This window comes from Crocuta crocuta, unplaced genomic scaffold (genome assembly GCF_008692635.1).
Source record: "Crocuta crocuta isolate KB4526 unplaced genomic scaffold, BGI_CrCroc_1.0 scaffold222, whole genome shotgun sequence".
Lineage (NCBI taxonomy): Eukaryota > Metazoa > Chordata > Mammalia > Carnivora > Hyaenidae > Crocuta > Crocuta crocuta.
Genome location: NW_027528806.1, coordinates 1066905 through 1094255, shown reverse-complemented (window position 1 = coordinate 1094255; position 27351 = coordinate 1066905). Strand labels below are relative to the sequence as shown.

At 37.0% G+C, this 27351-nt stretch overlaps 1 protein-coding gene across 1 annotated transcript; it reads left to right on the top strand.

Annotated features, from left to right (window-relative positions):
• Positions 1 to 379: 379 nt before the first annotated feature.
• On the top strand, positions 380 to 26587 carry TARS1 (threonyl-tRNA synthetase 1). The gene is made up of 19 exons (XM_077755827.1): positions 380 to 538; positions 5391 to 5471; positions 7261 to 7451; positions 10287 to 10410; positions 12639 to 12760; positions 13248 to 13365; positions 13628 to 13692; positions 13776 to 13854; positions 14855 to 15001; positions 16326 to 16424; positions 17410 to 17576; positions 18485 to 18647; positions 18738 to 18875; positions 19536 to 19613; positions 19852 to 19952; positions 20043 to 20147; positions 21977 to 22049; positions 24980 to 25094; positions 26056 to 26587. The coding sequence occupies exons 1-19, from the start codon at positions 482 to 484 to the stop codon at positions 26202 to 26204; spliced, it is 2172 nt and encodes a 723-aa protein (XP_077611953.1). The 5' UTR covers positions 380 to 481; the 3' UTR covers positions 26205 to 26587.
• Positions 26588 to 27351: the final 764 nt, after the last annotated feature.

Here is a 27351-nt window from a genome sequence, read left to right as displayed (position 1 = left end):
GTCTGTATTCCAGTCGCAGGAGACTTCCTGGAGGCTCAGAACAAGCCCCTCCCAATCACTACGGTGGCTGAGAGGTCCTTGACTAACAGGCCAACTTTGCGTGCATGAAGGCGCATGTGCATTGAAGACTTCTTGGCTCCGGGAGGGGTTAATCCAGAGCCAGCAGCGAGTACGGGTTTAGCGCCGCGGATCAGTCTACCAGACCGCGGCAGCTTGGTTTCCTAATGAGCTGTCACCCAACAAGTTCTTCCATTGGTTTAGATAAGGGAGGACCCGCCTTCCCCCGTTGTCCATTGGCCACCCATTCTCCCAGAGGATTGGTGGGCGGGGCAAGGGCGCTTTCAGATTGCATCAGCTGGTCCTTTCCGGGCCACGTGGCGCAAGCGCAGTGTCCTCGGCGCGCCAGCCCACTTTTGGCTGGCCTCGGTTCTCTTCTGCAGACCGTCGCTTTTGGGTTCCGTCTTCCTTTCGTGGTGTGTTGATGTCGGAGGAGAAGGACAGAAGCCCTTCAGGGAAGATGGGAGGCGAGGAGAAGGCGGTGAGCGAACTGAGTGGGACCCAGAGGCTGCTTGGTGGCCACGGTGCCCGACCAGGAGGGAAGGAGGAAGCAGCCCCGGCCGTGTGGGGCGGAGAGACCCGAGGGGGACGATGGAGCTGCTGGATGAGTCAGAGCCTCTTTTTAGGGACAGATCGTCCATTTATAGAGTAGGGCGTAGCCTTGCAGGTCATCTCTAGGTCTGTCCGCTTTTTGCAGATGAGGAAACTGAGACCCTGAGTGAGTGACTAGCTTAGAGCCATACATCTAATTAGAAGCCTAGACAGAATTAGAATCTAGGACTCCGGACTCCCAGAGTAATGTTTTGACTCACCTTAGGCGGGAAGAACACTACAGACCCTTATTTAATCCTAAAAGCCTTTAGGGGTAAAGAGCTTCAGTTTAAGGAAATGAAAACCGAGCCCCTGAGATCTGACCCAATTTACCCAAGTTTGGGTGGTTTATAATAAGTGGTGGAAGCTGTATGACCCCCGCTGACAAACCATAGACAGGTTACACACTTCCCCTGCCTGCTGCTTAGGCCTTCGATGTCATCCATTGCTTAGGAACAAATCCCAGGTCACTTTCACACCACCAGGTAGAGCTTTTTCTATGGTCAACAAACGTCAGGTATTTATTCTGCCAGGCACTGCTCGGAGATGCAGCTAGGAAGGTGTAAAGGACCCAGTGCCTGACTCTGAAAGCTTCAAAGCCTGGTGTGTGAGGCGGGACAACAGTCATGATACAACCCTGTGGGATCACAGAGAGAGGGAGTGCCTAACTCTGCTTAGGAGGGAAGAGCTTGTTTGAGGAATGAGTCTAAGTTCACCAGGTAAGCCTGGCAGGGCCGTGCTTCCCAGGTAAAGGTAGGGAGGGCAGTGAAAAGGCACACCCAGAAGTATCTATAGAGTTGTTGCTAGGGATAAGCCTGAAGGGGGCCTTAGAGTAGTTTTAAAGATCACTATGGCATTGGGATGGAAGGTGTGTTGGAAAGAGGAGGCCATTGCAGTAGTCCAAGTGAGAAGTGGTGATGTCTTCAGGTAAAGCAGCCTCAGCCCTAACTCTCTGATGGGATAAATTGTGTAAAAGCCACCATTTTCTCATCAGTAAAATGAAGATGTCCTCTAACTCCAGGATAGAATGGGGAAAATACATATGTGCATATTCTGAACTATGTGGATTAAATTTAAGGTGATAAATGCCAATCCATAGAGTTTTCACCGTCTATATTTTTTCACTAAAAAATGATATCTTTATTCTGTAGCTTGTTTACTTTTTGCTTAATAGTCTATAGTCAAAAACTTTCCATGTCCATAAATATAATGCTATGCCATTCTTAATTGGAGGTTATGTATAGCTAACAAATATATTATTTCTCCCTTCCATAATAATAATAACAACTATACAATACCTAACATTTGTGGGTCTGGTACTATATGATGCATTAACTCAACTGTTTCAATCCTTATAATAACTATGAACTGGGTTCTCTTATTATCTTCATTATAAGATGAGGAAACAGGCAAAGAACAGTAAGTACCTTGCTCAAACCCAGTATTCTGTAGCCAGTGCTCATAATCCTAGTGCTGTCCTGCCTCCCATCACCTGCCTGGGTATGAGTCAGGGATGGATAATCCATCAAACTATAGGACTCCCAGGACATACCTATCCCAGCTGCCCCAGTCTCTGGGGGTGAAATTTAATTAAACTACACTCTGTACTTTTCCTTAAACTCCTAAATATCCCTGAAGAAAGTCATTCTGTAGCTTCCCTTCATAGTCCTGTGTTCTAACTTTTCGGTTGAAGTTTTAGATTGATTATATGTAAATACATGATACATAAACTCACATATTTTTGTTCTGTTTTCATTAGAAATAGAGAACAGTTGCCCAACATCTTCCTAATTGTTGTAGTAAAGATGGAATGGACCTGAGGGTTCTAGAGAAACCTGTTTTAATGTCCTGGCTCTACTCTTTATTAGCTGTATACAGATGGGCAAAATGCTTTATATTCCTTGGGCCAGTATTCTCATTTGTAGAAAGAGAGGTATTTAGAACACGGAAAACTTTTGTGTTAATTCTCTCCCTCTTTTCCATGACTCCTATTTGTTTGGGAAATATCCATGTGACCGAAACCAAAAACATAATCAACAAAGTAGAAGTATCTCTTTCTTTCTCCATCTTAAATCTGCACAGACCTGTAATTAATTTTTATTCCTCTTCTTACCAGAAATACTGGTACATCATTATTTCTGTTGTAACCCTGTTGGTTAGTACTTTATTGATTAGAATAGACTTAAGTTATGTTCATTATTTGTCTCTTGACTATAAGTGAACCTTAAAAGTTGTATGAAATCCAGAATCCCGGAGTGGGGGAAGTTTTAACACAGCCTGAATTTAGAAGGCATCTGTTTTATTTAGTTTATTTTTTAAATTATACAGGTAATATATTTTATAAGATTCAAAAGAATCACCAAAAATCTCCAACCATTAAATGGATAAACAATGGAATACTATTTGGCAGTAAAAAAAGAATGAAGTCCTAACATGTAATGTGAATGATCTTGAAATCATGCTAAGTGAAAGAAACCAGTCACAAAAAACTACATATTGTATGCTTCCATTTGTATGAAATGCCCAGAATTGGTAGATATATAGAGACAACGTAGATCTCTGTCTACAAAAGTGGTTACTAAGTACTGGGGAGAAGGGAAAACAGAGTGACCACTAATGGATACAGGGTTTCCTTTTGGGGTGATGAAAATGTCTTAAAATTCATTGTAGAGATAGTTAAATGAATATATTAAAACCATTGAATTGTGTACTTTATGTAGATAAATTGTATGGTGTAGGAAAATATCTCAGTAAAACTGTTAGAAAAAAATCAAAGACCACAAACATACACAAAACTACAATACAGTCTCCCTTCATATTCCCAGTTCTACCCTCAAACTTCTCAAAAGACTACTGATGATCATTTCCCTCCTTAAAGTTGACCACTGTCAACACCTGCATGGGTGTCTTTCCTGTTACTTAATGTGTGAACCTAGAAAAAGCATCTACCTTTTTCCAATTTAATCTTTATTATCTGTTGAATGGGAACGATAATAATAGCAGTCTCACAGGGTTGCTGAGAACTAGATGTGATTGTGGAGAAACTTTGTAAATCGCAAAACTTTGTGTAGTGCAACTTGCATTAGGGTGTTTCTTTGTGAGCAGTCACAGTGAGGTAATTCATTTCTGTGAAGATACTCTTCACAGTATCCCATAATGCTGTTCAGAGTTTCTTGACATTGTGGACTGAAGAATTCTTTGTTTGGGAAGGCTGACCTGTGCATTACGGGATTTTTAATAACATCCCTGGTCTCTACCCACTATATGCCAATTGTACCTTCCAGTTGTGACAACCAAAAATGTCAGCCGACATTGCCAGATATCTGCTAGGGAGCAAAATTGCTTCTGGTTGACAACCACCAGTATGAACCAACTCTACCTTGGTTATTTTTACACAGGACTTACTACTTTAAAACTTTCTCTGCCTTCATGTACTTCTAATTAAAGTCCACATTCCTTATGGTAACCCCATAACCTTTAGTGCTTGCTTTTGTCTGAGCCCTAGTCTGTCTTAACTGACTTGATTTCCTAAAGCGTGTTGTTGTTGTTGTTATTTTATTTTATTTTATTATTTTGAAAGAGAGATAACACACAGGAGCAAGGGTGGGGCAGAGAGAAAGGAAGGGAGAGAGAATCTCATGCGGGGTTCAAACTCATGAACCATGAGATCATGACCCGAGCTGAAATCAAGAGGCAGATGCTTAACCTATTGAGCCACCCAGGGGCCCCCTGAAACCATCTGTTTTAGTCAGCTTGTTTTTTTCGTTCTCTCTCTCTCTCTCCCTCATTTTTTTCTTATTCTCTTCCTCGCTCTCTCTTTCTATTTCCAACAATTTATTTCCTCCATTTTCAAAATACAACCTATTGAAATCTTCATCCTTTAAAGTAAATTGTCCTAATTTATTGTCCTAATTTATTTGACATCTAATCATAGTGCTGCAGCTGTATACTTCCTTCCTCTGGAAATTTTTCACCTGTGTGTGCCTCAGTTTCCCTAAAGAGATTAAGTTTGCTCATTGTAGGATTTGGGTCTTATCTTTGCTTCTTTCCTGGGGTTAAAATCCTATGAGCACAGTCTCAGTAGTACTTGTGGGATGGATATATATTGCGTTAGTTTTGTTTTGTTTTTTTGTTTTTTACAAATACTGTTACTGCATACTTACACTAAAATTGCATGCTTTTTTGTGGCTATATGTTGAGTATATATCCAGGCAAACCTGAAGCGAGAGTCACAAGAAAAAACAAAATAAATGAAATTTGAGGACTTGAACTTGATCAAGTAACTCCTCTTTCCTTTTAAAGATTTGTCCTGGAGCGCCTGGGTGGCTCAGTAATGTCTGACTTTGGCTCAGGTCAGGATCTAGCAGTTCGTGAGTTCAAGCCCCACATTGGGTCTGTGCTGACAGCTTGGAGCCTGGGGCTGGCTTTGGATTCTGTGTCTCCCTCTCTCCTCCCTCTCTCTCTGCCCTTCCCCTGCTCACACTCTGTCTTTCTTTATCTCTCTCTCTCTCTCAAGAATAAATAAACATTAAAAAAAATTTTTTTAAAGATTTGTCTTTATTGCCAGTTGTTATTTTGTCTTTCAGAGTGGTGAAATATTTTTAGTCTTTCAAAATCAGATTTCCTGATTTTTTTTTAAATACCCGCTTAAAGTAATATCCTCAAAACTTTTCTGGGTGCAACATGGAGGAGTGTCAAACTAGATTAAAATATAAAATCTTATTTTTTATTTGCTTGTATAGATAGGTGCTGGGGAGGAGAAGCGAAAGGAAGGAGGCAAGAAGAAGAACAAAGAAGGATCTGGAGATGGAGGTCGAGCAGAGGTAAATGTTTTAGAGCTCTGTTATCAAAGATTGAAAGGTGGTAGGAGCTGTCTCAGACTTATTCTGTGTTAGATACTAATCGTTTACATGGGACTGTGAGATGGCACAAGGCAGAACATTCAGGAAGAAAAATAGGAAAGGAAAGTCTGAGGGGGAAAAAGGATTTGAAGCTATTTGTAATTGAAAAAGGAAAACAGCGTTGAAGTACGATTACAAGATATTCCGTGGGGTTAGATATGAAAATCATAGGAAAAAAATTGGAAAGAAGGGGACTAGTAATTAATCAGTTGCTAGATTGGATGCCAAAAGTCTGATCATTTCATTCAATGAGATGTTACAGGATTTGATGTTTGAGTTTACACTAAATGCAACAGAATACAAAGAAGCCCCAATTCCTTGACCCTTCACGTTGTTTCCATGAAGGCTTGTCACTAGGGTTTGGTTTTAAGCCAGACAGATCTCCTTGAGGCCTCTCCACTGTAAAGAAAATGCTCACAGTTCCCCCAGCTCACACTAAAAGGAGGTGACATTTAAAAAGTCAGCCTAGAATCAACTTGGTTTCTGAGTATTCTACTTTAGGAGGCTATTAAGCTTGTCTTCCTACTTTATGAGTTGAACTGTTGTAAACTCTGCTTCATTTTTTGCTTTAGTCATTGCAATCATTTTATTAGAGACTCCTTAGAAAGCTACCAGAATACAGAAGCACAAAGGAACAGACTTTTTAGAAGGATACTGTAGCACAGTAAACTGGCTTTAAAGAGCTGCCTTTATTAATGCTGTGTTGCTAAATTTATAGTGCTTTCATTTATTTAAGGGCCAGTTTGTAGGTGATCGAGAACTGCTCAGTGTTGCTTAGAGCCCTACCTAACCATTTCTCTTACATTTTGTCCATTGTATTCCACTGCAGTTGTGGGGGAAATTGTTGATTGTGAATTTTAAAAATTTGCAAGGAAGTAGAAAAATGCATATGTTTCCTCATTTGTTTTTCATACTCTGAATATAGTAGTACATGGTATTCCATCACAGCTTAGATATTAGTCTGCAGGTGGGAAACAAAAGGTACAATTAGAGGACCCTTCTGAACAGAGTATTTTAAGTACAAAATGTGAGTATATATATCTTCAGTATCAGTCTGGAAAAAGTTCACAGTGAGATGTCCGAGACCTTTCCTCCTCTTCTGTACTCCCATCGTTATGTACTTGTCTTATTCCCTACTGAGGGCAGCATGCAGATTTTATTCTTCCCTTTGAATCCAGCAAGTACTTTCCTTGAATGGGAGCCCTTACATCAAATAAATTTGTAGTTGGTTAGTTAAGAATTGTAAGTGGACATACAGCCTGACCAGCTGCACAGACCATCCCTAAACAAGATGGAAACAAAATGGAAAAGCCAGCTACTTTTTATTTCTAGTATTGTTTACAGCTATACTTGTAAGATCATTTAGTCAGAAAAGACCTTAAGAGAGTATCTTAAAAAGAAAAAAAATCACTTTGTGCAAATAGCAAATGGTAATAATTGTCCATTTAAGATATTGACGGCCCACATGTCTATTTTTATTTATACTTTTCTATTTTTAAAAACATTCACAGAATAAAAATTATAAGAAGACAGTATTTAATTCCTTTTTTTACCTTAATTTCAGACAAGGTTAAATCAGTGCTTTGTGAAATCCTTTTACCATATTGAATTAGTAATCCTAATTTTTATATTATCTTTAATATTTCTTCCCTTTTTCTAAAAAGGAAAGCAAGTATTTACTGATCATTTATTTCCTCACTTGTCTTAACAGTTGAATCCTTGGCCTGAATATATTAACGCACGTCTTGAGATGTATAATAAACTAAAAGCAGAACATGATTCCATTCTGGCGGAAAAGGCAGAAAAAGATAGCAAGCCAATTAAAGTCACTCTTCCTGATGGTAAACAGGTCAATGCAGAATCCTGGAAAACTACACCATATCAGATTGCTTGTGGAATTAGGTATAAGCTACACCTGTCTTCTTCTATTGTTTGTAACTAAACATTTTAAAATTATTTTGTCAAGTTTTATCCTCGTAATATTTTTATGTTATTGTTTGTGTTTTAATGTTTAATTTATATTGTTTGGGATTTTTAAAAATCAAAATGATGGGGAGTTTTATATTCAAGATTTAAAGTTAATTTCTGAGAGTAGACAGTGTTTTACCTATTTTGACTTAAATGTCTGTTTTGAAGTTAAAAATGAAGATAGAACATCTCACACTGAAAACCTAAACTGACATTAAAAAAACTTAAACTAATAAACACATGAAAATAATGTACGGACTATGTTTGATCTTAAAAACCTTTATTTGCTTGGGAAGAAATAACTGAAAATTAGGTGTATAAACTTTGTAGTAGAGTCAAGCTTTCTTTTTCTGATATGTGGGGGATATATAGTTGGTCAGTTTATAGGAAATGATAAAGACGGAAAAGCATAAATTGATGCATATATATAATATCAGGTGTAGTACAAACCTGCTTTGTACAGCCCATGAGCTAAGAAGCGTTCTTAAAATGATTTGGAAAAAAAAATAAGAAAACTAAGAAGAATATGTGACAGAGGCCATGTGTGGCCCATTCTGAAATATTTATATAGCCCTTTACAGAAAAAGTTTGTCAATTTCTGTCTTAAACATTTTAACTTAAAACATGTAAATACATGCTTATTCATTCTTTCACCCTATATATAAGTATGTAATATTTCTAGTTATTCTTTTTAATGTCTTTTTATTTTATTTTTGAGAGACAAGAAACAGAGAGCGAATTGGGGAGGGGCAGAGAGAGAGGGAGACGTAGGATCTGAAGCAGGCACCAGGCTCTGAACTGTCAGCACAGAGCCTGACACAGGGGTTGAACTCACAAACTGTGACATCATGACCGAGCCGAAGTCGGACGCTTAACCGACTGAGCCAGCCAGGCGCCCCTATTTCTAGTTATTTTTACTGTTTCATTGTATGTTGAGTTGAGCCACATGCAATCACCATATAATTGTCAAAAATGGTTGATTGTCATCAATTTCCTATTGTTGATACTAAGACCCCAAAGAACAAATACATAAAGAGGTTTGGGAACCAACCTAGCTTATCACTGGTAAGCCCACTATGCAGCTGGTGAGCGCAGAAGCAGTTGACCTATGAGCCATGAGTCTTTATTGTGCCATGGATACTGATTAGCATTTTTTACAAAGAAAATGGAGTGTTTCCATTAATTTGACCATTGCTTCTACCTAAAGCACTTCTAGCTTATTCCAAAGGAAGTAAGAAAGATAATTTTGATATCAAGCAGATTTCCATGTGAGATCATAAATAACAGGGTAGACTTCTAAATACCTATCTGTGTTGGTATTAAAATTCAAGCTCCCATTAGTCCAGGAACTTTTTCTCTACATTCTACAGTATTGTCCTCCAGATTACATTGTAGTTTTTCAAATAACCAATTAGGAAATATTTTTTTGAGAACTACAAAAATTTACATAAAGTGTTGTTGAGCCTTAGGACTGGAGTTAAGTCACTGATTGGGAAGTGAGGGTGCTTTATGACATTGTTTCCAAAGTCCAGAATAAATTCTTGCTGTTGTGTGAAAAATTTTAGCATGAGTAACAGACTGTTGAAAGGTTTGGATGATCAGTTGTGAATACAAAAAAAAAAAAGCATGCTCCACTTGCTTTTGAAGGCTTTTCTTTGAAGTTTTGTTTTTTTTTAAATCTAAAAGTTTAGATTATTTTGTCCCTTCTTTGGAGAACTGAAGTGATCTAATGCAGTCTGTGCATATCTACATTTTCAAAGTAATTCTGCTGTTAGTATCTTAAGACACCATTTTGGGCCCTAAAATAAAAAACATTTTTTTCCCAAAGAATACAGAGGATATTAGTTGCCTTTCATCAATCCTTTAATCTCTGAAAACTATTTTACACAAATATGGTAAAATACATTTCTCTCTGCCAAACCCATGTTATGTCTTTGAAACTTTATATGATCTCCAAAGGAAAGAAAACATGGGATATAATCTTCGGGAAATTCAGTGAATTTGAAAATTGCATTAGGAATTTATGGTTTGCCTTCTGTTAGTTCTTCTGATCCTTCAGCCCCTCATTTCTTTATCCTCAAACCCTGTCCAGGCCATCTGACCTTTGCTGCTTTCCAGTCCTTAAAATGCCTGTGGCTTACCGTTGGTGTGGTCTCACGGTGTGGTCTTAGCCACTTGGTGATCCTTTATATTGTGTACTGTGCTGTGTGTCTGACTTTTAAATCCATATTATAAAAATTTTATTGAATAGTCCTTTATTTTACCATATGCTTGTCATAAGTCATACCGTCTTTGGCATTTACAGAATTTATTCTGAAGTTAGCATTACCTCACAGAGAAAACATCACAGATATCAAGTACGAGGAAAAGCAGGAGTTACTCAGTAGCCCCTCTTTTTTAGTTTTGGAGTCTAAATAGCTTGGCTTTGTAGGAAACTTCCATTTGGAAAAATTGAAAGATTAGTCAAACCACTGAAAACTGTTTATCACAGTTGTCACGTCTGCTTTAATAAGATGCATTAAATGTGAAATAATGATGTTCTGGGTTTTCAGGGTCCTCTAGTTATACTTGAGTACATTTTGGAGGGGTTTGTTGCTTTTTCCATTTTAATTCAGAAGGCTATAATACATAAACTATAAATAATACATGTGTTATTACAGAATATATGTAATGTTTATTTTCCTATTCTCAGATTAAGTGTTGTGCTACAGAAGATTCTTTTTTACATTCTTTTGTTTATATATATGCATGTGTGTATATTTTTTTAAGTCAAGGCCTGGCTGACAACACTGTTATTGCTAAAGTGAATCAAGTTGTTTGGGACCTAGACCGTCCTCTGGAGGAAGATTGTACCTTGGAGCTTCTCAAATTTGAGGATGAGGAAGCTCAGGCAGTAAGTTTTTATTCAGTAGTTACTGAATTTCAGGATCAAGGTTCCTATTTCCATTCTCTTCCTGCTCACACTGTCCATGGGTTTAGAGTTTATTAGTGACTCATTGTCGTATTTGAAATCTTCATTTTGTCTTTCATTTAAGGTGGATCATGACAGAGCTTGCCTTATAAATTTAAGAAGTGAACTTGAATAAATTTATTTTCATTACTAGATACTTCAGTGGGAAATATGTTCTGGGATTTTTATTAAGTTTTTGTTGAAAATTGATAAAGCAAGTAAAAATTGCTTCTACCTTATCAGTCAGTGTTTAAGCAAGGTATATAGATGTTACAAATAAAATTGAGCATTTCCTTAAACTACTTCCCTAATTGGACAATTAATTTCCATATTTTCCTCATCTTAAAATGCAGATTTGCTGAAAGCACTATAAAAATCAAGCTGCATTTGATATTATGGTTTTCTTATTTCTCCCTGATGGCATACCATATAAAAGGAAATAAAATATTTTGTTTTATTATGATGGTTTACATATATGTATGTGTGTGTNTATTTGAAATCTTCATTTTGTCTTTCATTTAAGGTGGATCATGACAGAGCTTGCCTTATAAATTTAAGAAGTGAACTTGAATAAATTTATTTTCATTACTAGATACTTCAGTGGGAAATATGTTCTGGGATTTTTATTAAGTTTTTGTTGAAAATTGATAAAGCAAGTAAAAATTGCTTCTACCTTATCAGTCAGTGTTTAAGCAAGGTATATAGATGTTACAAATAAAATTGAGCATTTCCTTAAACTACTTCCCTAATTGGACAATTAATTTCCATATTTTCCTCATCTTAAAATGCAGATTTGCTGAAAGCACTATAAAAATCAAGCTGCATTTGATATTATGGTTTTCTTATTTCTCCCTGATGGCATACCATATAAAAGGAAATAAAATATTTTGTTTTATTATGATGGTTTACATATATGTATGTGTGTGTGTGTGTGTGTGTGTGTGTGTGTGTGTGTGTGTGTGTGTATCAGTGGTTTTTAGATGTATTCTGAAGTCCTTAAGGTTTTTATGAAAATCTTTTTGGAGGGTGCCTGGATGGCTCAGTCAGTTAAGTGCCTGACTTCATCCCAGGTCATAATCTCACAGTCATGGGTTCAAGCCCTACGTCAGGCTCTGTGCTGACAGTGTAAAGCATGCTTGGGATTCTCAGTCTCTCCCTCTCTCTCGGCCCCTCCCTCACTCATGTTTTCTGTCTGTCTCAAAATAAATAAACTTTATTTTAAAAAAGTTATTTTGGTACCATACCTCACAAACAAATCTTTGGGTATATTCGGACTCATCTGACCACCTTAGGTGACCCTTGAACAATATGGGTTTGAAATGCATGAGCCTATTAATATACAGATTGTTTTTCTATAAATAATTATCTGTGAGTATTTTTTGATAAATGTATTTTCCATTTGATTTTCTTAATAACATTTTTTTCTAGCTTTATTGTAAGAAGACAGTATATGATACATACATCATACAAAATATGTGTTAATTGACTTTATGTTATCAGTAAAGCTTCTGGTTAACAGTAGGCTGTTAGTAGTTAGATTTTTGGAGAGTCAAGAATCATACTAAGATTTTTGACTACATGGAAGGTCAGCATCCCCAACCCCTGCATTGTTCAAGGGTTAGCTGCACTGCCATCTGATTTTAGCCACCATATATTTGTTCTTGTGTTTTATAATTGTGTTGTGGGGACAAACTCTAGCACTTTAGTTGTTTGAAGCCAATAAAGAAAAAGAAAATGTAATTCTTAAGTGATGTTCCACAGCTCAGTAAAGGCCACAGTATAGGACATAGGATGTGGGATATGGGCACATTGACTCAAAAGATCCTGGGCCATTCTGGTCAATAAGACAGTGACATTGTGAGTGGCGTTTTTTTTTAGGTAACAGAATCCATCCGATTTAAATTAATGATGCTAATTGGAATTTAATTAGTTTGAAAACAACTAAACCAGATGATTTCTAAGGTACAGATACGACTTAGTAATTAGAATCCTTTTAAATTATTTTGGTCCTGCATAGAATCTCACCACTGTTTATACATTTATAAATTTTGATTTTTTTGTGTCTTGAGTTTATTTATAGTAAATTTTAAATATCATTTTCAAGACAGTCACATTAATTTACAACATACATGCTCAGACTCCAATCATCCCATTTTTCTTTGCGTTTTCAGGTATACTGGCATTCAAGCGCTCACATAATGGGTGAAGCCATGGAAAGAGTCTATGGTGGATGTTTATGTTACGGTCCACCAATAGAAAATGGATTCTATTATGACATGTACCTTGAAGAAGGGTAAGTTATTAAACTGAATAAAGAAAGATAAATTCTGAATTACTAAGGTCCATATATTATTTTTAAAGCGTTCTCAAGAAGGAAGGAATGATATTCAAGCTTATTGCTTAATAGTCAACAGGTATTTCCACTATCAAAACTTGAAGTCTTATAGTAACTTTTGAAGTGGTGGTAATTTATGAGAACTCTGTTGTAGATTGATGGAGGTATAGCCTTAAACTATGTTGGGAAATAAAATGAAGCTGGTCATAGAAGTGGAGGGAGGGTTCACTGTGGGAATAGTCTCCATGATGATCAAGATAGAAGCCTCTGAAAATATAAAATATAAAAATGATAATAATACCTAGTTTAAGATTCTAGTATATGATATGAGTCTACTTTTTCTATATTAAAACTCTTCACTTTGTTTTAAAGAAACATTTCTCCAACCTAATGATGTGAGTAGAATGGAGTGGAACAAGATTAATTATACTTCTTTTTCCTTCAGGGGTGTGTCCAGCAATGATTTCTCTTCTTTGGAGGCTTTATGTAAGAAAATCATTAAAGAAAAACAAGCTTTTGAAAGATTGGAAGTTAAGAAAGAAACTTTACTAGAAATGTTTAAGGTAAATTGAGCTATAATATATGGCTTCCACTTTTATATCACTCTTTAATGTTACGTTAAGTTGTCACACTGGGGTTTAATGTACTAAGTTGAAGCCTGTTCTGTTTTTTAGAAAAATGTAAGAATATTTGCAAAACATGAAGTATTGACATATTTATTTTTCTATAATGCTTCAATAAGATGAATTCAAGTTAGGTTTTAGCTGTAGTGTTTAGAGGTAAATATTAAAGGATTTTTTTAAAAATAATTTTTCCTATTCTTAGTACAACAAGTTCAAATGCCGGATATTGAATGAAAAAGTGAATACTCCAACTACCACAGTCTATAGGTGAGATACCAAGTGTCATTAAGTATAACTGGTACAGATGTCATTTTAAGTCTTTGTTAAAATTGCTTTCATTTTATCTCTAGGTGTGGCCCCTTGATAGATCTCTGCCGCGGTCCTCACGTCAGACACACTGGCAAAATTAAGACTTTGAAAATACACAAAGTAAGCATTGTAACTTTAAAGACTCTCTATATAATGTATTTATCTACAATAGGTGTATGTTTAACCTTCTATTGGTTTCTCTTTCTGCCTGTTTTTCTGTTGCATATGTAAGGGTGGAATTTTTTTCTCATGCTATCTACTGCTGCATGCCACTAGTCTTTTTTAGCTGAAAATGTCCAACAGTGACTGAGCCACCCTTCTTCAGCAGAGCATGTGGGGATGGAGCTTTAGGGGGTTTGCAGAAATCACACAGTCATGCTTCTACGAGTTTTAAAACTCACTGTTAGTATGTGCTTTTGCCCTTCATCTGTCTAAAGTAATAATTATTTTATTTGCGCTTTTTAACCAAACTAGTCCTGCCAGTTTTTATCAGTTGGTAAATATTTTATGGGTGATTTTTCAAATGCACTTTTTTTAAAAAAAATATTTTATTATTATTTATTTTTGAGAGAGAGAGAGAGACAGTATGAGCAGGGGAGGATCAGAGTGAGAGGGAAACACAGAATCTGAAGCAGACTCCAGGCTCTGAGCTGGCTGTCAGCACAGAGCCCAACATGGGGCCGAACCCACGAACCGTAAGATCATGACCTGAGCTGAAGTTGGACACTTAACCAACTGAGCCACCCAGGCGCCCCCAAATGCACTTTAAATCATAAGAAAAATGGAGTCATTTCAAGATTTTTTTTGTTGATTTATTTTCCATTTTTGTTTAACCATCTTATGGGAGATGTCCTTGCATTTCACTCATGGAATTGTGGTTTGAGTGGGTAGTTGAGAGGGAGGTATTTTTAGGGAATTAAACAGCCAGCTTTGTACTCTAGCTCGGCCTCAGAGCAACTGGGAGATATCTGCTATGTGTGCACTTTTTATACCACTTTTTTTGTCATAAGGACTATTATGAATTTGACTCCTAGGTGACTATGAGAAATTACATCTAACTCAAGATAAGTGAGATATTAACAGATTTTAATATTGTTTCATGATTTGTCTTTGCTTTCAGAATTCCTCCACATACTGGGAAGGCAAAGCAGATATGGAGACTCTCCAGAGAATTTATGGCATTTCATTCCCAGATCCTAAAATGTTGAAAGAATGGGAGAAGTTCCAAGAGGAAGCTAAAAACCGAGATCATAGGAAAATTGGAAGGGTATGTTAAGAACAAATAATAACGTTTCTAGACCGAATTTTCTTTATTTTCATTTGAAACTTAGCTGTTTTAAGTACTAGGAATTTTCTTTGGAAAAGATGCTGTGGCTTTCCAGTAGTTAGTATACTGTGTCCTATATAATCCATAAATTACTTCCTAATTATCTTACTGTTATCTTATTGTTTACTCTCCACATTATCTTCCTAGGGTGTGCTCGGTGCCACACAGTCATTTTAAGTTTTCCTTTTTTTGAGAACAAATGCTGATGACCCACAGTTTTCTGTAAAAGCAATATAGTGACTTTTTTTTTTTAATCTTTTATTTATTTCTGAAAGAGAGAGTGTGAGCAGGGGAGGGTCAGAGAGAGAGGGAGATACAGAATCCGAAGCAGGCTCCAGGCTCTGAGCTACCTGTCAGCACAAAGCTCGATGTGGGGCTTGAACCCACAAACTGCGAGATCATGACCTGAGCCGAAGTCAGACGGTCAACTGACTGAGCCACCCAGGTGCCCCTATAGTGATGTTTTATACAGCTGGGAGATGCTTTCAAAGTTTCCTGGTCTCACTGACGTATTTTAAATATATGAAAACTGATTTCCCCTAAAAATAATCTACTTGTTTCCCAAGGTGACATAGCAAGTCACCAGTGGACACTACTGTGTCATTATTCGTCTACCCCTGAATATTCTCTGAACTAGAGATTCATATTTGGTTAAAATATGCCTTTCTAAAATTGTGTTCTCTTTGCCATCTGCTGATCTGCTCTCTTGATGGTCGGAAATAAATCCCAGCAGTAAGAAAGCACCAACAGTTGGTGAGGGGGCTCTCCAAGGATTCTGGGCATTTTGGGGGGAAGAGAGAGGCAAGAAGGTAGGGGGGTGTGCTTCTTTCACCAAGACCCAGGGTCAGCCAACTTCATCTACATCTTCTCCTTCACATCACTGTCCTTTTTCTAGCCTTCTTCCTGCCACTCCTACTTTGAAAACCAAAAGGAAATAATAGTCACTTCTTGGAGCTTTGAGAAATTAAAACTGTGAGAGCTTCACTGAATAATAAGAGAACTAAGACCCCTGCTTCATGTCATTCTTGGGTAAACTTGACTGGATTTAGGAATAGAACAGGCGGAAAACGTACTTGTGCTAAGTTGTAAATCAGCTGCAATTCTATCCTCTTGAATATACCAGAAATGTTGACATGCTTTGATTCGAGAATGGCTTACATTAAAATATAGGATACCGTGGTCATAATCTGAACTTAGGAGCACATAAGTTTATGTTGACATTAATATGCATGTATAAACATTCTTTTGCTTTTCTTTTACTCAGGACCAAGAACTATATTTCTTTCATGAACTCAGCCCTGGAAGTTGCTTTTTCCTGCCGAAAGGAGCATACATTTATAATACACTTATTGAATTCATCAGGGTAAACCATATTCACTATTTTCTTCTGTAAATTTAGGATATAAGTTGATTTTATTAAATAAGGTCTGCTAAAAGGAAAGATAATCTGGTATTTGAGAAGAAACATTTAGAAGAATGAAACCGCAAGTCTGAGTTTTCACAGAATGTTTAAGAAGTTTCTTTTTCTTGATACGTTGTTTCATCCATGTACATGAGTATGTTCACAACAGAGAGGCTGGTGAACTTGAGGTGGGATCTGGAACCCTTTACCTGGGAGCTCGGAATGCTCTTTGACCATTTGTATTTTCCTCAAACAAACAAACAAACAAAAACCAGTTGATTTTTCCACTGTTTTTTAATCCTTTATAAAATAAGAAGTCTTTCAAGCATAGGTTTATAGAGGATAATACCACCAACATCTGCATACTCACCACCTAAGGTACCACATATGTACATTGGGCTATATTTGCTTCAGACTTTTTATTAAAGTAAATGAATACAGAGTAAAGCAAAAAGCTCCCTTTCGGGACCCCTTTCTGAATCATTTCCCTCCTTGCGTAGAAGAAGAAACTGTTATTTGAAGTTAGCGTGGATCCATGATATTTAATACCCCCCCCATACACGTGTACCCTAGATTATTTGTGTCTGTGTAGTTCACATTTACGTATGTGAAGTCCCATTGTGTCAGCATTAGGACTTTTTAAATCCAGTTTAGTTTCACTTGTTACTTACTATTCTCTAAACCACCACACTCTACCCATTTCTTTATTGGTGGACACTGATATAAGTTCTAATTTTCTCATATTACAAGTCACTGTCTTGATAGGCCTCCTTATGAACATGTGCAGGAGTTTCTTTGGTATATACGTCCAAATGGAATTTCTAGATTACAGCATATGTGCATCCTGAACGTCACTAGATACTATAAAATTGCTCTTTAAGTTTTAGTCCCACCAAAAGTATGAACTTCTGTTTCCTACATGTGTATTGTGTCTGTTTTCTAACAGAGTGAATATCGGAAACGAGGGTTTCAGGAAGTGGTGACCCCAAACATCTACAACAGCCGACTCTGGGTGACCTCAGGCCACTGGCAACACTATAGCGAGAACATGTTCTCCTTTGAGGTGGAGAAGGAGCTGTTTGCTCTGAAACCCATGAACTGCCCAGGACACTGGTATTGAGCAGATTTGACTTTCTATCAAAGACTTTCCCATGGTGCTTTTGTCGGATTGCTCTCTCCTTTGAAAGAAGTTTTGTTTAAAGCAAATTGTGCAATCAGAAAAATATTTAAATACAACATTACTGTGGCGTTATAATCTCCTCCATGCCCAGTTAGATGCTCAGATATGCAGACATTTGAGAATGGCACGGGGGTAATAGCAGTGAACAGACAGAATATAAAAGAGAGACTAGAGAATAGCAAGTTCTCTAGATTTTTTTTTCCTTAAAGATGTTCTGTTAAAACCTACTGTTAATGAACTGAGAAATCTTCCTTGCTTTGCCGCTGTCTCACTTTCTACCCTTGAAAGCTAGGTAAAGAGTGGGTGACTCAGGGGAAGACTAGGTAGGCGGCAGGGCCTCGAGGGTGAGGGGAGAGTGGACTCTCTATGAGGGAACTGGGTTTGTTCTTAGTTCTCCCAGATTCTCTTCACGCTGCTGAAGCACCTTTAGGCTGAAGCAATTTCAGGACTGATGAGAAAGCACGGTCTTTAGCTTCCAGTATGTTAAATGATTTGTATGGAGCTAAGTCTTNAGAGAATGGTTCTTCATCCTTTGACACCCTAGTTAATTTTTTTTTTTTTTTTTTTTTTTTTTATGAGCATTAAAGGCAGTTCTCAAATGAATGGAAATGTTTAGCATAAGGATGTGACTCCAGACTCATGGGAATAAATTTTTATTCTTGGCTGTGGATGGTCATATTATAATTTATTTGCTGTTTTATTCATGCAGTGCTTACATTGTGGTGTGAAGTCCAGAATTTAAGAAATGTTGCCCGTATGGACAGCGTTTTGTATATTAGAAAAGCAGTTTTGTTCTTGTGAAATTAAGTATCAGTGGGTTTTAATTTTCTGTTTTCTTCAGCCTTATGTTTGATCATCGGCCAAGGTCCTGGCGAGAGTTGCCTCTCCGGGTAGCCGATTTCGGGGTGCTTCACAGGAATGAGTTGTCGGGAGCACTCACAGGACTCACGAGGGTACGGAGATTCCAGCAGGATGATGCCCACATATTCTGTGCCATAGAGCAGGTATGCTGAGGCTCTGGGGTGAGATACTCTAAAAGAATCGTGAAGAAAGTCAAGGAAAATGACCACTGTCTGTTTTTGTTTTGTTTTAAGATTGAGGATGAAATAAAAGGCTGTTTGGATTTTCTGCGTACAGTATATAGCATATTTGGATTTTCTTTTAAACTGAACCTGTCTACTCGCCCAGAAAAGTTCCTTGGAGATATCGAAGTATGGAACCAAGCTGAGAAAGTAAGTGTGTTTTTCAGCATGCCTGAATGCTATTTGACTGAAATGAACTTGTTCCAGGAAACCCAAGCCTCTTTAAATGGATAAAAAGCAAAGGAGAAAATTGAAGTGGTTCATAGGTAGAGTAAACTAGTTTTTTTAATGTATGATTTTATATTAGAAATGGTTGAATATTTTTTCAGTCATCAAGCTGTAACTTATGGGGGAAGGTAGTCAAAAGATGAAAACTTCCTGCTATAAGATAAGCGGGTACTAGGGATATAATACACATGGTGGCGCCTGTAGCTAACACTGCTGTATGATACACAGGAAGGTTGTTAAGAGAGTAAATCCTAGAGTTCTCATCACAGGGAGAAGAGTTTTTTCTTTTTTCTTTTTTTAATTGTATCTGTATGAGATGATAGATGTTTGCTAAATCTAATATGGAAATCATTTTGCAGTCTATGTAAATCAAACCATCATGCTATACTTCTTAAAATTATACAGTGATGTGTGTCAATATTTCTCAGAAAAGGGGATTTGTGTGTATTTTAGGTGGACAGATTTCTAAAGCAGAGAATAGGGATTCGTGAAAGTAATTACAGTATTTTTAGTCTCAGATTAGGCTGGAAGAAGGGAAGTTGCAGATGAACAAAAATAAAAATGATTTTGCTTTGCCCTTAGCAACTTGAAAACAGTCTGAATGAATTTGGTGAAAAGTGGGAGTTAAATCCTGGAGATGGAGCTTTTTATGGCCCAAAGGTCAGTATGAAAAGTCTATTTGAGTAATATGATTTTTATTTTGGAGTGAAGAAGAGATTACTTTAAAATAAGAAACAAAGGAGGGAGGGAGGAAGGAAAGAAATGAAAGGAAGAGAAAAAGAAAGAAAGGAAGGGAGGGAGGAAGGAAGGAAGGAAAAGAGAGCCAGCCCTGTTACAACTGCTGAGTTCAGCTTTAATGTCAACGGCATCTTAAAATAACCCAGAGTCTACCTCTCAGATTGATATACAGATTAAAGATGCAATTGGTCGGTACCACCAGTGTGCAACAATCCAGTTGGATTTTCAGTTGCCCATCAGATTTAATCTTACTTTTGTAAGGTGAGTTTCTGGTGTCTGCTCTGAATATTTATTTTTAGGGGAATATAAAGGAATATATATAAAGTAAAACATATTTTTTTTCCTACCTAGCCATGACGGTGATGATAAGAAAAGGCCAGTGATTGTCCATAGAGCCATCTTGGGGTCAGTGGAAAGAATGATTGCTATTCTCACTGAAAACTATGGCGGCAAATGGTAATTTTTGTCCTTGTTTTTGTCTGGAGAATGTAAATTGACTAAGAAATGTCTCCTGTCCAGTTTAGTGATGCAGTGGAAGAGAATGATTCTGATTGGTGACTTCTAATTAATGACAGGTGTACACTAAGGAATCACAATCTAAACCCAAATTTTTATTTTTAAGAATATATTTTTTCATTTTCTTAATGTTTATTTATTTTTGAGAGAGAGAGAGAGAAAGAGACAACAAGAGCAGGGGAGGGGCAGAGAGAGAGAGGGAGTCACAGAATCTGAAGCAGGCCCCAGGCTCTGAGCTGTCAGCACATAGCCCAATGCAGGGCTTGATCTCACGAACTGTGAGATCATGACCTCAGCCAAAGCCGTATGCTTAACCAACTGAGCCACCCAGGTGCCCCCTTTAAGAATAATTATTAGTTGTAATTATTTTTAATTCACAACTTGATTTGTTGGAATGTTACAGAATACTTTCTAATTAGGAGTTATTATACACTGAGAAGCACATTTGTTGTTTTGATTGCTTCTGCAGTATCTTTGAGGATTAATATGGTTTGGTTCCTTTGTCTGAGTGAACAAGAGTAGGCTTTGGGCTTACGTCACTCAGTGTTGCTGATCATAGTAAACATGTATTTTGACATCCTTAAGAAGCCACTTGTTTTTTAATTGGAAGGACTGCAAACTGATCAACAATTTTTGTCTTGTTTCTGTGAGGTTATGCTTTTGCTGGCAAGATCTGAGTGCACGCTTTCATTTTGATTTTAAGCAATTTTCTCTGGGCCCACAGTGTGTGAAGGCAGTTGAAAGCGGCACAGGGTTGTCAAGACCCTTCTGTAGAGTGTGCCCTATTAGTTGTACTGATGCAAAACTTTTATAAAATGTAAACCTGTTTTATCTTACATACTGTAGTCATTTCAGTTTTATTTGTAATTTGGTTCAGACATCAAGGGGAGTTTGTCATACTTGTGAGTGAAAGGAGATCGTCTGTTTTCAGTTCTGTTTCACAAAATTCGATCAAATATAGGAAACCCTACATGGTTTCTAGAGAATAGGGCGGTCCTCAGCTGATGGCTCCATCAAGCCTGTGAGAGGTGGGATTCTAGCCATTTCCCTGTTGAAATAAAGCAGCTGCAAGTAGAGGAGTGATTAAGAGAAACACTTAGTCTGAGGTCTACAGCATGGGGAGGATTTGACACCTGAAATACTCCAAAGGTAGAATTACAAATGGTCAGTTTTTAATAAGAAGTGAAAACCTGGGAGAACATAGGGTGCCCAGGCTTCTAAGACACGTCAAACAAGGCACTACAGGTGGCAGTCTGCCTTTCAAAAAATAGATGTGAAAACAGTCATTTTTGTCAAATACCATCACCAGTTATTATCAGTTACAGTTTGCTAAATCCTGCAGAATAGATCTTGAATAAGTGAAGGCATGGTCTGATCCATGTATTCCATGAAGAATAATCAATAAAATAATGTCAAACAATAAATCACTAAATAATTCTTTGTTAACCCCTCTGGCAGCAGGTGCATGGCGCTCTATTACCTGATATGATGAAGTGTGAGGCATAGTCCCTTCCCCCAATGTGCTTTGCCATCTGCTTAGCAAATCAAACCTTAGTTATGAATTTTCCTGATTTAAGGTTACTTTTCTGCTCCTGAATCTCTTCTGTTTAGTATTTATTGCATATTGCAGAGGAGGAAGAGGGTAGTTTTTTTTTAAGTGGCCTTTACGTATTTCAGGAAAAGATATTGAAAAGTAGACTAAGAAATGTGCCATTGTTGTTTATGAAAGGGACCCAATTCACATTAAATATTTTTAATTTCTTCTAAAGGCCCTTCTGGCTGTCTCCTCGCCAAGTAATGGTTGTTCCAGTGGGACCAACATGTGATGAATATGCCCAAAAGGTAATCCTTTAATATGACTTATCTTTAATTTCCTATCTGTCATTCAGCTGCATATCCTTGGTAGACCAACCTGCTTGTGGTATAGAGAAATGTTACTGTTTTCAATCTGTGATAAGCTTGAATAGATTACATTACCTCTTTAATACTTTCCTACGTGGTTTCATGATCAGAAAATGTAATTTAGATAGTGTTTTATATATTCTTGTTTTTTTAGTGTTCAGTATTAGGAAATAGTAAATGCCTCAGGATGATGTGTACATTCAGATGCATAATGCATTTTAAGCTGCTCTTTGACTCAAAGAGTAATTTTGCTTCACTTCCTTTTTTTTTTAAGCTTATTTATTTATTTTGAGAGAGAGCACACATGCATGCATGTGTGCAAGTGGGAGATGGTCAGAGAGAGGGGGAGAGGGAGAATCCCAAGGAGGCTCTGCACTGGCAGCTCAGAGCCTGATGGCAGAGCTTGAACTCATGAACCCTGAGATCATGACTTGAGCTGAAATCAAGACTCATGCTTAACCAACTGAGCCACCCAGGTGCCCCAATTTTTAATGCATATTTCTTCAGTTATTTGTAAATTTTTTTAAAGTTAATGGCATGCCAGACCAATGTTGTGCCCTAGCCACCAAGAAACTACCTTACTAACAGATGTATAACTATCCATTCATACTTCATATCTTAACAACACTTTGTTTAGGGGCGCCTGGGTGGCTCATTCGGTTGAGCATTGAGCCTTGGCTCAGGTCTTGATCTCACAGTTCGTGGGTTCAAGCCCCGCGTCGGGCTCTGTGCTGACAGCTCAGAGCCTGGAGCCTGTCTTCAGATTCTGTATCTCCCTCTTTCTCTGACCCTCTCCTGTTCATGCTGTCTCTGTCTCTTTCTCAAAAATAAATAAAACATTAAGAAAAAATACAACACTTTGTTCAGTTATAGGGACAATTTTATACTAAGAAATTTCAAAGCAGTAAAAGTTGTGTTATAAATAAGCATTGTTTTGTAATTGCAAGCTAAAGTAATAAATTAATACAGACAAATCTGAATATCAGTGAACAATATTGTAATATTAATACCATCATGTTTCCAGATCTTCAGAATAAATTGCACTCAGGTCTTCACTGTCTTTAAAAATATAAATGAACAATAGATCAGCTGAAAAGCAAACCATTCAGACATACTATATTTCTGTTACTGCACACAGTAGTTTTAGTTACAAATGATGAAAATCAGTTATGTTGCATAGTTAACTGATTGTACTTTATCTTATTTGCATTGTGAAAGTTCACATGGTAGGAGAAAGGTCTGTAACTAAATAACTCATTTCTCAACTGGAGACAATACAGACTCTGTTCCATCAGTGGTGGTGGGAAGCGTTTAGAATTATATGGGGTGGAGTTTTTGGTTATATTGAGTTGACAAGGGTTGGCAAGCACTACTACTGATACTGAATGACTGGAGACCAGAGATGCTAAACAGTCTGAGATTATCAGGCCACTTCCCCAGTTATAGAATAGCCCAACTCACGTACATGCAAGGGCCCGTGTTAAGAAACTAAAACACCAGTGCTTTGGGCCACCTGGGTGGCTCAGTTGGTTCAGCATCTGACTCTTGATCTCAGCTCAAGTCTTGATCTTACGGTCATGAGTTCAGGCCCTGCAAAAAAACTAAAACACTTGTGCTTTATTCTTTAAAACATGTTACAGTCGAAAGTGTAGTCTTCTTCTGGCACTCTGATAAACTGCAAGAACCCTTCTGGAATTTGTGTACTTACACAATCCCAGCAGGTTCACTAATTAATGATCACTTACACATAACAACCTATTAGTGAAATATAAATGGTTTATTCAGATCTTTTTGTCATATTAGTGGTGATTGTTTATCAGGTAGATGAGAATTTTAATCTGGTTTAATTTAACTTAAAGTTAATAAAATTTAATATAGTGTTGCTTTTTTTTGGAAAGGAAAAATATTGAAAACGTTGTTTACTATTTAATATGCAAAAACTTAAGACGGTACAGTGGAACTGGTATTTTTAAGGAAGATAAAAAGGCACAGAATGATAATCTGTAATGTAGCTTGCTAGATTCCTGGAAGTTTATTTCAAGAAATCCCAATTTGATCTTTGCCTCTGACTCCTTTATTTAATAGCTTCCTTTTAATCAAAAAGAAAATCACTGTTTAGAAAGAAAAAATTACTTTTTAATATTTCTCAAAATTGATATTTAAATTATTCTTGTAGAGTTCTGTTTACTTAGGTCATATACACAAAGATATTAAAGAAATAATTAGTGTNACTGGGTGTTATATGGAAACCAACTTGACAATAAACTATTTGTAAAAAAAAAAAAGAAAGAAAGAAATAATTAGTGCCAAAAGACAATTTTATGTGATGGCTTTTATTCCATTCTCTAGAAACATAAAAGTAGTTAAGATGCTTTTAGCCTATTGTTTATGCTGTCAACATTTTATTTAAAAATGTGGCATATGCAAATGATGGCAGTGGCTGGATTCCTGCTACCAACTTACTGCCTCTTTGAGGGACCAGAAATATTACATTCTCTTATTAGACTGGACATCTATCATTGTATATTAATATGGAGACTGATTAATAATTGTTTCCTGACAACTAGGTAGGAAACAAGACATGTTTGCAAAAGTTTTTTTTCTTTTGTAATGTGTTTTAACAGAGCTAATTAAATTCAGTTGATTGCCTGAATTCTGATTTTTAAGGATTTTCTAAAACATTTACCTCTCACGAGCAAAATATGTCAATTTAATTTTTGAAAATGTAGTCCCAAGTCACGAATTAACTTCAGTATATCTATTAGCATTCTTTTTTAAACATTTGTATGATTATCCAAATCATAGGTTAAAGCATTTAAGATCAAAATACAGTTCTTTAGATCTGAAGAATTCCATATCTGTTTCAATAGGTACGGCAACAATTCCATGATGCTAAATTCATGGTAGACATTGATCTGGATCCGGGCTGTACATTAAATAAGAAGATCAGAAATGCACAGTTGGCACAATATAACTTCATCCTAGGTAAGAAAGGAAACTTACCTAAGAAAATCTGCCAAATTATCAGAGAACACTGAAATCTTGAGACTCAACCTTAAGAGAATTGTGGTCATCAGTTTAGTTCACTCTAGACGCTTAAACTATTAAGTTTCTTCAGTTGTTATAATAAAGGGAAAGTTTGGTGTGAAAAGGAATAATCTTTAAAGGTTTGTTTAAAAACTTTCTTTCCTTTATCTCCTATTCCTTCATATAGTAAGTTTTTATTAAATTGGCTGGTTTAAGTGACTGAATACAGTGGTTTGAAGCATTGCAAAGTGATACTTTTTTTTAATGAAAAGATTTTTAAATTGGTCATCCAACTATACATGGTCACCTGAATGTTTTATTTTTTTCTTAAATAGACTTTTTTTTTAGAGCACTTTAAGTTCAAAGCAAGATTGAGCAGAAAGTACAGAGCTCTCCCATATACCTCTTGCCCAAAACAGACACAGCACCCCCAACACCCACCCTACTACCAGCATCTTGCACCAGACTGCTGTCTTTTTTACAAAGGCCACAGTTTGTTCACTGTTAGTTTTGTACATTCTGTGCATTTGGACAAATAAATAATGACATGTATCCACCATTGTGGCATCATACTGAATTGTTTTACTGCCTCCAAATCTTCTGTGCTCCACGTATTAAACACTCTCTTTCCTAACCATAGGCAACCACTGATTTTTTTTTTTTACCTTTTCCAAAGTTTTACCTTTTTCAGAATCTCATATAGTTGGAATCATACAGTTATATAGTTGTTTTACATTGGCTTCTTTCAGCAAGTAATATGCATTTAAGTAAGATTCCTATGTATCTTGAGCTTGATAGCTCATTTGAGCATTTTAATGAATCAAAAGCTGCATGGGGGCTTTTGAGTCCTAGGATCATTTCTGTTCGAATGTTCGATAAAAACCTTTCCATCTGACAAAGCTTTGTGCTTTTGTTTTAGTTATTGGTGAAAAAGAGAAAGCCAGTGGCACTGTTAATATCCGTACAAGAGATAATAAGGTGCATGGAGAGCGTACAATTTCCGAGACCATCGAGCGGTTGCAGCAGCTCAAGCAGTCACACAGCAAGCAGGCAGAGGAGGAGTTCTGATGAAGAGTTTACCCGGATTTTCTCAGCAGCACGGATGGGCAGGGTTTCCATACCATTAATTTTATACTCTAGAAAACATCGATTCATACTGAATTTGGAATAGTTTAGCAGAGTCTGCATAGGTGACTACAGGATCAACCTATTTTTTGACCGCGACAGGTGTTAGACAATGGGTATTTGGAGGAGGTCATTAAAGGAGATAACATTAAAGTGATTTTACTTGTTAAATGAACACTGGAGTACTGGAAATAAAACATGAGGAATGCTTTAATGTGGGAGGAGGTTTTTATAAATTTAATGCGCTTGAAAAATAAAAATTTTCAAATTTGATTAAAAGAAAGACTAGAAATGGATTGTGTTGTAAAAATAAAAACTTTAATTCACCCAAGTTTCAATGCTTTGTCCTTCACGTACACATATGCCTACTTGGAACAAATTGTATGATTCAGTATTTATCTTTAATGTTTTCTAATACGATGTCAGTTGGGCTGTTCTTAAACTGGGCGATGAGCTAGGTGCCTTCTTCTCTGGCAGAGGGTGGCATCTTTTAGGAGTGTCACTTCTTTTTGGATATAGACAATTAAAACCAACCCTGGCTTTAATATAAAGTAGATTTGCACAAATGTTTATGATGATGAGTCTCTAAAGAAAGACATGTGGCCAGCAGACTGCTCAGGGCCATAGCATCCCTGGTTACACAAATCCCCTGTCCTCTCACAAAGAAGAAGTTCTGAATTTGCTGCGAGTGACTAGTGATTGGGAGAGCCGCACAGAATAAGGATTCTTTATGTGGGTATACAGCATATTGATTCCTCTTAATACAGTCATCGTAAAAAGGCAACAGCCTGTTCATACTCTAATAACCCCAACAGCTTGTTTAGCAGAGTCTCTTTTTTTTTTTTAATTTTTTTTAAACGTTTGTTTATTTTTGAGACAGACAGAGCATGAGCTGGGGAGGGGCAGAGAGAGAGAGAGAGAGAGAGGGAGGGAGACATAGAATCTGAAACAGGCTCCAGGCTCTGAGCTGTCAGCACAGAGCCTGACATGGGGTTCAAACCCATGGACCGTGAGATCATGACCTGAGCCGAAGTCGGACGCTTAACTGACTGAGCCACCCAGGCGCCCGTAGCAGAGTCTCTTTGAGCAC